Here is a 10,565-nt window from a genome sequence, read left to right as displayed (position 1 = left end):
CTATTCTTTTTTCCTGACTAATTGCTCCTTGGTGTTCAGTTCAGGCCTGAATATAATAATGTAGCATTTGGGGAGGAAGATGCAACCCAGTAAGCCAGCACTGGAGGCCAAGATGGAGAAGACCTCCACGGCCACCATGTATTTCCCCTTGGTGCTCAGGTAGGTTGGCACAAAGGACACCCAAACACTGCAGAAGACCAACATGCTGAAACTGATCAGCTTGGCTTCATTGAAAGTATCAGGCAACTTCCTGGCAAGGAAAGCCACCGTGAAGCTGATGAGGGCCAGAAACCCCATGTAGCCCAGGACAATGTAGAACATGAGGGCTGAGCCTTCATTGCATTGAACTAGGATCGCATCAAATTGGGAGTGCATGTCCAACTCTGGGAAGGGGGGAGAAGTTGCCAGCCACACAAAACAAATGCCAGCTTGAATAAGAGAGAGAGACAATATCACTGATACAGGAAGTCTCTTCCCCACCCATTTCCTCACCCTGTTTCCAGGCTTTGTAGCTACAAAGGCCAAAACCACAGTGATGGTTTTTGCTAACACACAAGCCACAGCAATGGAGAAGATGAGGCCAAACACTGTTTGCCTCAGAAGGCAGGTCACCTTCCCAGGCCGGCCAATGAATAAGAAGGAGCAGAGAAAGCAGAGCAGCAGGGAGGAGACCAAGATACAGGTGATGCTCCTGTTGTTGGCTTTGACAATGGGTGTATTTTGGTGCCGAATGAAGGTCCACAACACCAAAAGTGTGATCACAGAAATGAAAAGAGCCAAGGAGGTGAGAACTGCTCCCAAAGGCTCCTCATAAGATAGGTAGCTTATGACTTTAAGAATACATTGGTCCTGATTCTTGTTTGGATACTGATCTTCTTGGCACTTCTCACATTGATCTGCATCTGAAAGTGTTGAGCAAAAACTTTACATTGAAACATATTCTCTGTGTTTAGCTGCAGTCTTTTAATTTGACCTCATTTAACAAATCCTCTTTCTTCAGCATCACTGATAATGGTTCTGTCAGCATTTCCTCTTCCTGCCCCTGTTCATACTCAACACAGTAATATATTTGTCTTTCAAGAAAAGGGATAGGAATTAAAATACATATGAATCTGAAACTTCTTGATTTTTGTGTGAGTATCTCTAGAATTCAGATGGGTAAGTGGCCAAAGAACACAAAGATTCCCTGCATTTAGCTGGAATTGTTTAACTGGAGCTCATAGAACAAAGTTTCATCTTCCTTTGTCCACCGCTGTTCATAGTAAACACACTCATATATTCCTATTTAGAGAACCATGATAGGAATTAAAATATACCTGAAATACAAACTTCTGGGTCATTTTCAAATCACTCTGGATTCCTGCACTTACCCATCTGGATTGAAATCCTCCCTTGGGGGCACGCAAAACAATCATAGCAACACACTTGCTTCCCCTGCTGGAGGAACCTGCTCTGTCCTGGGTGGCAGCTCTCGACACAGGTGGAAGTGGGCAGCATCTAATGGACAGCAGAAGGAAAGCCATTTGGCATGAAAGTAACTTTTCCTGATAGGTGCAGTCCTCAGCTACATCTCTTTTTCTTCAGAACATGGTAAGATCGCAGGACTTTGGTCAAGTCAGCATCTTTGGGCATATGGCAAGACATTTAATCATCAGGAAGGCCCAGCGCTTACCACAGACCATTCATGAAGGTGCTTCTTGCTGCCATTGCCACAGACTGCTTGTCCACTGTCGCAGTTGGGTGAACAGCTCAGAGATTTCATTCCTGCTCATTCTCCTACACTCCCTTTTGGGGTGTTGGGAAGGATTCGACTAACTGGACCCAATCCACACTACCACCCATCCAGAGCAGCCTTCCCTATCCTTAGTCCTTCCAGATGTTTTGACCTACAGCTCCCATCAGCTGCAGCCACTCTAGCCAATGGTCAGAGATGATGGGAGCTGAAGTACAAAACTTCTGGATGGATCCAAGTGGGGAAGACTACAGCAACAGCAAAAACAGCAGGAATAGATATATCAGTTTCTAGTTAGTGTAGCCTTGATAGTCTCTTGTGGTTAACAAAAGGGAGAGTCTTCTGCAGAGTGAGAGACTAACAAGTCCACTTTATCAGATTCATGCAGTGCTACCATTGGTTTCTAATTTCCCATTGGTGCAGAGAGAGAGAAAAAAAAGCAGTGCAATCAGATGGTTTTATAATGCAAAAGTACAGCCTCTGGGAATTGCATCATAAGTTTAGTCAGTCGGATAGATTACCGTATCCTAAATATAATAAAAAAATAAATAAATCAGAAAAACTTGAAAGAGGATTTTAAAAAGTGGTAACTTGCCTACATGAAGATAGCTTATGTCAGCAGCTACCAGAGCAAAATCCACATTCCTAAGAGATACCACAAGGTTTGTCACAAGAAATCGTAATAAGGTGCTAGTGTCCTTGTGTAGCCTTCTGGATAAATAAATAAACCCTATAAATATAAGGTAGGGATGGATGAGAAATTCATTTCAGTGCAGTGTTGATAAACATTTACCAAACTTTGCAAAGATCTCCATATATGGGACCAAAAGGATTTAAGATTTTTAAAACATGGAATGGGGGAGGAACCCAAACTGACAAACTCTCCACCCAAGCCCAGGGATCTGAGTCCTGAGCTCTTAAAAGTCTGGATATGAATCGCAATGTCTTCAACCATGTTAGTGCTTAACTGGGTTGCCACCTTCTTCTTCTCCACATTTTAAACTAGGGGTGGTAAGGGGTTTTTTTTGGGGGGTTGAAGCTCAGCAATTTTTCACTGGCTCGCCCCCCCAACACCGGTCCATGGATGCCCTTGCTTGCCCAACTCAGTCAGGCAAGTGCGTGGCCACCCGCTCCCTCACCACGCTGTCATTTTGCATTAAAATGGCAGCTGGGCCTTTTTCGTAAATAACCATCTATGCAAAGGGTGGCCATAAAGCGGCCATTTACTCAACATTACAGGCGTCGATGGAGCATTTACGCCTGTAATGTTGCGTAAATGGCCACCTTATGGCCACCATTTGCGTAAATGGTTATTTACGGAAAAGGCCCAGCTGTCAATTTTACTCAAAATGGCAGGTCAATAAGGGAGTGGGTGGCCAGGAGCCTCTCACCACCTGCCCATGGAACGCTCAGGGGCTCACCATGTGCAGCAAGTAGGATTAGGCAGCTGGTGGGGGCCCAGTAAGTGGTGTATCGGCCCAGAACTGGTGATTTCGCCCATCCCTGCTCTAAACAGCTATATGGCAAGCAGGCACGTCATAACCCTCTTTATGCTGGGAATACCTGTGCTGATTCAATCTGGTGCATGTCGATGGGTGAGAATTTTGCTTCAGTTCATTTTTGATAAGAGTTTACTACAATTCATGAAGTTCATATTGGGAGAGAAAGACCTTGAGATTTAAACAAACAAACCCTGAATTATGGAGAAAGCAAAACTGACAGATTTGCCCAGTCCTAGAGAGGAAGCAGACAATCTTGATACCCATTGTCCTACAAATATTTCACCCTCCTGGAAAGCTTCTTGAATACATCTGCTGATCATGTACAAAAGAAAAGTGGGAAGGGGGGAACAGCAGGGAGAGGCTGAGTAGCTGATCTCCATCATATTCGCTATGCCCAGGTGTGAAGGTTTGAGGCCTACAGAGGCAAAAGGAAGAAAGGTCAGGCCTAGAGGTCTGGGGTTTTCTGTTGGGAGGATTCAGCTCTATTGTGTAAATACCTTCAGTTGTAATTTGTTTGCTTTAAATCTACTAATAAACTGTTGTGTTTAAACCCCTGTTCTAGAATGTCAGTCACCCCATGTCTACAGCCTAAACCCCATGTTACTGGGAAAGGGAAGTTGCAAAGAAGGAAGGTGGGCCTCTTAAGGAGGCAAGAGATCCTGAAGGAGTTGCTCCGGGGGTCCAGGTCATAAGAGGAACCTTGCCGCCATGTTTTGCTGCTAAATCCCAGTGCAGAAGATCCTGATGCCAATATCCAGAGTATGTGCATAAAATATGGTGGTGATGTTGATCACTGTGCTTACCTGCCTGAATTTATGATTCCACATAATAGCACTTCCATTCACAATGAACTCTTTCCCTGCAGGAGCCTGGGGGTCCATCCTTCCAACTTGGACTCTCTGAAAGGATTCGTTGGGGAAGGTGACCAAGTTGATGAGATCATATCCCCCTGCCAGGTCCCCATTATCGTTGAAAAGTATTTCTTCACCAGCACTGTTGTTAAAATGGATGTTTCTCAGAAACCAGTGAAGCTAAAAGGAAGGAGAAAAAAAAAGGAATGGGGTCAAACGGCAAGGAACTGGTTAATATCACTGCTATGCAAACCTGACTTTCACTACCTATTAGCCACTGAATCATTACCTCCAAAAATGAATCTAAGCATTTGTCACTTCCCAACATTTTAAAATGTCTATCCAAAGTAGGAAGAAAGATGTCAACTAAGATTAATCAGAGCACCAACACAAACCGACTAACTCCCAGAACACCTCTGGTCTCCACAATGTAGAAAACAAGAATCCTAATATGCTACAATAGGAATTCTGAATGGACTCCTTCAGAGGGTTGTGACCCTGGATTGGGGGTTTGCATACAATGTTTCCTGCCCCCCGCCCAAACTGAGGTGATCAGCAAAAGCATTGTTTACGACAAAATCTCAGCCAGTCCACACAACAGGTTCACTTTCTGGACATGACTGTGCAAGTCCATAATGGACATACAAGCACAGCTTATATCGGAAACCTACTGACTGCCACAGCCGCTTCCAGCCAGAACACAGCTTTCATGGGTTTCAAAGGGGCTGAACTTTCTTTTTTCAGTCATGGTCTAAGAAATTAAGTCTGCCAACGTGGTTTTCCCTCTTCTACTGTTAATTTATCTGCGATTTTGCTTTCCTTGTATTTCGAGTTAATTCTGGAATGGTATATTATAATGTTTTGCCATTTCAGTCCTGGAGGTGCAACTACCTGCCATGGCTGAAGTTTCTGGAGATCCCATGTTCTTCCATCTCCCATTGTTTTGTACTTGTCTCTTGATGAATCCATGGCATGGAGAGCATGTGCAACAGCATAGACTGCATTGTAGATATTGTAGCTCTGGCCAGACATCCCTGTTTCAAACACAGATCCAGGGAGGCTCCCCAGCTTCTCCTTCCCAGTGCAGTTTCTCTTGTTTGCGACATAAAGGTTATACATAGGGAAGGAACAGATAAATGCACTGGCCCAGAATTGATGGATGAAATAAAAAGTGGACTGGAAAGGACTGATCCTCTCCACAAAATCTTGAAATCCTGGCACCACGTTTGTATGCAGTTTGAGTGACAAGGTGCCACTGAAAGATTTAGTGGTGAATTTCCCCCCAGGTGTTATGGCAGTGAAATCCCATTCAGCTGTTGTGATCCATACCTTCTCTATAGGATACATGTGAACAATTTCATTGGAGTATAAAACCAGCCGAAACGTCTCCAGAGACTGACTGTCTCCATACACAAGAATCACATTGATTTCACTAAGTGTGAGAGTTGATTGAATTGGTCCCAATTTTTGTAGAAGTATTTCATGTGGTAAAAATGTTGTCACTGTTGGGATCACGTGCATCCAAGCAACGCAAAGATTGTTCTCCAAGAGCCTTGGTCTCAGCGTTCGGAGGAAGGTTTCCCCACTGTCATCCTCTGAAACAATGAGGCCGATCCAGTTCCATCCGAAATGCTTGAGTAGCCCAACAATCCCGACATACTGAAGATCTTCATTTGGGACCATCCGGTAGAAAGAAGGAAAGCGAGTTTTGTCCCTCAGTGCTGGATCAAAGGCGCCATAGCTGAGCTAATGGGAATGATACGATACTTTCAGGACGGAGAAAACCATCACATCGTTCTTGGCCCAAACTGACTCCATCCAAACCATTGCCAAAATCTCAACCTTCTTCAATATACTGTATTCTTATACATTGTGGTCTCTAACTGTCTAATCTTACATTTCCTAGCAAACTCACCTAGTGTTATCAATACTCAGGCTGCAAGTAGATTCTAAACAGGATGTTGAAGCAACTAGCTTTCATGGGCATCCACAGGAAGGGCCAACGGGGGGCAGTCGCCACCCACCCCGATGACCCATCATCTCCAGATTCCCAGCTTTCATGTTTTTTAAAAAGCAAGCCTCTTGCTCTTGTAGAACCTGAGATATGCATAGATACTTCTCTGCCCATTTGGTTTGTAAGCAAATATAGCACCTCCCACCTTTCATCGGTTTGAGCCAATGAATGAAGTCATAGCAGCATCTGACACACCCTCTGTCTGCAGAATTAACTTCCTGGTTCATTAGAAAGCCTTCTGGTGGGTCTTTCCTTGTGGAAAAGTGAATACTGCCTCAAAAGATCAATGCAGAAATCCAGGCTTTTAGTGTAGCTCTTTAGTGTGTCTATCCCCGCCCCCAAAATAAAATGTTGGAGGAAGGACAGCTGTTCATGATTTTTCAATCTCAGCTCTTAATAATTAATTAATATTTTCTGAGATTGTAAACAGTATTTTTTTTTAACTGGCATTGCAGTGCTCATAAAGTTCATCATTATTACATCTATATTACAGGAGTCATGGCTGTAACTGAGTGTGGGTTACTCCAGCCCTGCAGTGTAGCTCAGTATTGCTATTCCCATTTAGAGGTGTCCAGCATGGGGAAATCAAGCCCTCTTGGGGTTCGATGGCTTTCCCCCAAGGCCCTGGCTCAGCTTGCTTTAGTGAGCCAAGCCACAGGCTCCCCACCAGATGTGCTGTGTGCAAATAGCTCCTGTGCGCAAATGGGCGCTGCGCACAAATGACTCCTTCTCCCCCTCCCAGGACTGATGAGGGGGAGAAGGAGCCATTTGCACATGGCAGCAGCAGTGCCAGGGGTAGTCGGTGGATGGCAGTGGCAGGGACTCGCACTGCCGCCCCCTGCCAATGTCAACAGCACTGCCGCCCCCATGAGCAAACCTCTCGTGCTCTCCCTCCCGACACCAGAAAAGAGAGTGTGAGGGGTTTGGGCATGGTGGTTGTGGCCGGGAGCGGGCAGCACCAGCAGGAGTTTCCACCTCCACGACCTGCCGCGAGTACCACCGCCACTGTGTGCAGGCTCCTTCTCCTCTTCCTGGGCCCCAGGAGGGGGAGAAGCAACCATTTGTGTACAGGCCATGGAAGGAGAAGGGAACTCTCACACACAGCAGCTGCCTGCTGTGCGCAAAATGGAGGATGAGAGGGGAGCAACAGTCCCCTCTCATCTTCCTGCCCCACTGCTGTGCCTCCACTACAGCAGCAGGGGCAGGAGGGTCAGAAGGGAGCCAGTTTTGATACAAGCAGGAGCTTGCCCTGTGCGTACGTTAACCTAACCATGAACACATACCTGTGGCATCTTGTAGGCATTGAAGATGTCGGCCATCTGGATGGAGTTTTGAGAGGTGAGTGCTCCAACAACAGCCATCAATTTCTCTTTCCTGCCACAGTTATAATTGATGGGATTCCTCTGTCCTGTGAAGAGAAGATCCAGAGTGGCCCAGCAGTTTCGCCCTGGATCAAATGCACTGTCATAAATCTTGGAATCGAGTGTGTTGTTGGGTAAAAATTCAGCATTCTTGTTGATCTCATGAATGGCAAAAGTAAAGGCAAGCACATGCTGGTAGTTTGTAGTGATCATGCTGCAATGAGATATTATTAAATCAAGTATGTTGGATCGTGCATTATGATTCACTCATCTAACTAAATAGGAAGATTATAGTAATAATACCTAACAAAACAACATTCATTCATTGCTTCTCACCACAGACTTACACACAGATGTAAAGAAATCCATAACTAATAGAACTAGAGTAAAAATCCAAATCAGTATAAAGCATAATCAGCAAAACAATAGGAAGAAGAAAGGGGGGAGAGCCTGGAGGGGGGAAGCCTTTCTTATTGGTTGAGCAGCCCCTGCCAGTCAGATGACAGTCACCCCAACCCCCCGCCCCCCAGAAGTATGTTCTGTGAGATGACTTAGAATGGCACAAAGCACTCGTGGATCCCTGCCCGGACCAAAACCAGCTCCATGAAAAATGCGGGTAAGCCACGCCTTCCTTCTCCTTCCATTGTCATGGAGACACCCCCATAATCTCTTTTCCTAATGCAGTGTACTGGATTGTTGTGAAGTTATAATGTATCTCTGAAATTTTATTTATTTATTTATTTATTCATTCATTCATTCATTCATTCATTCATTCATTTCATTTCTGTACTGCCCAATAGCCGAAGCTCTCTTTGCAGATAAAGCATAACATACAATGAAATAAATGACTAGATCCATGTGGCTAACATTTACAGGGCAAATGTCAGTTTTTCTCACCTTGCTCTTCCAATGCCCCAGTCTCTTTCTGCCCAATGAGTGAATTACTGGGAATCTTTCTCATCCCCCTCTCTTTTCTGTCCAGCTTGTCTGCAGGGGTATTGCTAGGTACCCAAAAGATCAAGCCAAGAGACAAATTATTGCATACAATTGGAGTATGCCGATTTATATGCATATATGAACATTTTGATTTACTGGAATTTAAATTTTACAACGGCAAGCCATCAAAATCCAAATTCTTCAATTTGCATGCCAAAACTGTTCCTCTTCAACACAATTCAATTCCCCTTCAGTAGGGATGGAGGACCCAGGGATGCCCCTAAACTGAAATTCTCCAAACTTTGCTTGCAAGTTTGATTTAGCTTGTTCCCCTTGTTATTTGTGACCATTCGTTGTTGTTGTTCATTTGAATGGGGAAAGTTGTGTATTTTTCAGAAGTTGTGCATTTTTCAATTTGTGCATTCACCAAGAGTTTCCCGTTTTTAAACAGGCATTTTTTAAAAAGTGCACATTTTGTGAATGCAAGCACAAGTTCAGGAATCTGTGGACATTTTCAGAGAACATGCACTCCTGTTTGCATTCAGGGTTATGAACAGGGCATTTTGAGTGATGGGCAAACTGAGATGAAATTCTCAGACATCCCTGCCCTTCCATGACTCCCATATCACCTCAAATGTACTATCATCATTTATTTCCACCAATTAATATCCTGCCCAATATAACCCTCCCCCAAATCAGTCCCCCCCCCAGTTCATTACCAACCAAGATCACTTACTCCACAATGCAGTGTTAACAGAGACCCTCTTTAATAAAAGTGCAGTTTGATGGCTGTTATGAGGGACGGAGCTGTGTGGTCTGTCAAAAGAGCAGGGAAAGGATCCACAGACACTTAGCAGCTCAGGGGCAAAACTAATGGGGTGTGGAGATGGACAAATCACCCCCTTGTGCATGTCAGGCTCCTGTTTTGCTTAGGCTATAATGTACAAGGTTTTGGTTCTCAGGCACTGAGTGTGTGTCTGAGGAGAGTCACCATTCCCTGAGGGGGGGTGCCCATGAGGAGAATTGATGAGGGCTTCAAGACCAGGGAAAGCTGTTTCCACACTCAGGATCTGTGACAGTCCCTGGATTGTCAGAGAAGCACCTCAGGAACAAAGCAACTGGATGAAGAACCATCTGTTCGATGATGGGATAATGAATAACATTAAGGATAGGGATGGGGGAGAAATCCTCCACGGACCCCAGTGAGGCTGGATTCAGAAAACCCTGGCCTCCGGAGCGCGTGTAGGATCAGAAAACTTACTTCGGCCTCCTGGAAGAATCCTTGCCAGCCGGATCCTCCCCGCCAGCTGATTCCGGAGCGCCAGTGATGCAGCCGCTATTGCTGCATCGCTGGCTGGGCTGATTGATTGCAGACGCAAATGGCGTCCACTATGCCATTTGCAGCCATAAACGTCTTAGTTTAAGCTAACTGCAGCCATTTACGGCTTTTAAAATAGTAAAATAGAGTGTAGAACTCTGCTTTCTTTTTTCCTTTCTGAATCTTCTCCATTTTTCCTTTTGCATTAATGAATTACATGTTAATACGGAAAATAATCATGTGTGTTTCTTTTGGTCGGAGGGTCTGCATGTGTGTGTATGAGTAGGGGTAGGTGGGTTGCTTTTTCTTTTGTTACCCCTGGCAGCCTTTGGAGAAATTGACAGCTGACTCTGGAGGTCTGAATTGACCATGATTTCTTAAAAGAAAGAAAGAAAGAAAGAAAGAAAGGAAGGAAGGAAGGAAGGAAGGAAGGAAGAAAGAAAGAAAGAAAGAAAGAAAGAAAGAAAGAAAGAAAGAAAGAAAGAAAGAAGAATCCTATCATTGTCTCCATAACATCTAAGTAACTATGTTTCTACCTAAATCAGGGGTTAGGGAACACACAGGCTACAGGTTGCATGTGTCAGTCCCCCCCGCCCGGCTTTTTTTTGCAACACACACACCGTGTTCCCCTTCCAAGACTGCTGAAATTGCAGTAATTTGCAGGGAAATAAGGCACCACAGAGCATGCTTGTTTGCAAGATGAATCATGCTCTTGGAAACAGGATTCTGCTTGGAAACAAGGCACATGCAGAGAAACACACCTTGTTCCTCTGCAAAAATGCCATAATTTTGGATGCGGCAAATTCGGCAGTGGCGAGTGCAGGGTAGGACAACCCATGGAGGTTTGCCCA

General features: G+C 44.8%; 1 protein-coding gene across 1 annotated transcript; it reads right to left on the bottom strand.

The window, feature by feature from the left end:
* On the bottom strand, nt 1-7,418 carry LOC146342341 (vomeronasal type-2 receptor 26-like). The gene is made up of 5 exons (XM_084807808.1): nt 7,383-7,418; nt 4,977-5,831; nt 4,038-4,265; nt 1,371-1,497; nt 1-902 (listed from the first exon to the last, which is right to left on the bottom strand). The coding sequence occupies exons 1-5, from the start codon at nt 7,416-7,418 to the stop codon at nt 1-3; spliced, it is 2,148 nt and encodes a 715-aa protein (XP_084663934.1).
* Nucleotides 7,419-10,565: the final 3,147 nt, after the last annotated feature.

Source organism: Heloderma suspectum, chromosome 6 (assembly GCF_057233095.1).
Source record: "Heloderma suspectum isolate Gila_16-S chromosome 6, 16-S_ref, whole genome shotgun sequence".
NCBI classification, from domain to species: Eukaryota; Metazoa; Chordata; class Lepidosauria; order Squamata; family Helodermatidae; genus Heloderma; species Heloderma suspectum.
Note: the sequence above shows the minus strand (reverse complement) of the source record. Positions and strands in the feature narration are given on the sequence as shown.

Bases quoted from the DNA above. Each gene is read 5' to 3' on its own strand.
- LOC146342341 (XM_084807808.1), bottom strand. From the start codon at position 7,418: ATGGCCGACATCTTCAATGCCTACAAGATGCCACAG. The intron at 5,832-7,382 runs GTATGTGTTCAT...CATTCCCATTAG, and splicing joins ATGCCTACAAGATGCCACAG to CTCAGCTATGGCGCCTTTGA. The intron at 1,498-4,037 runs GTAAGCACAGTG...GCTGTCCATTAG, and splicing joins GGAATCATAAATTCAGGCAG to ATGCTGCCCACTTCCACCTG.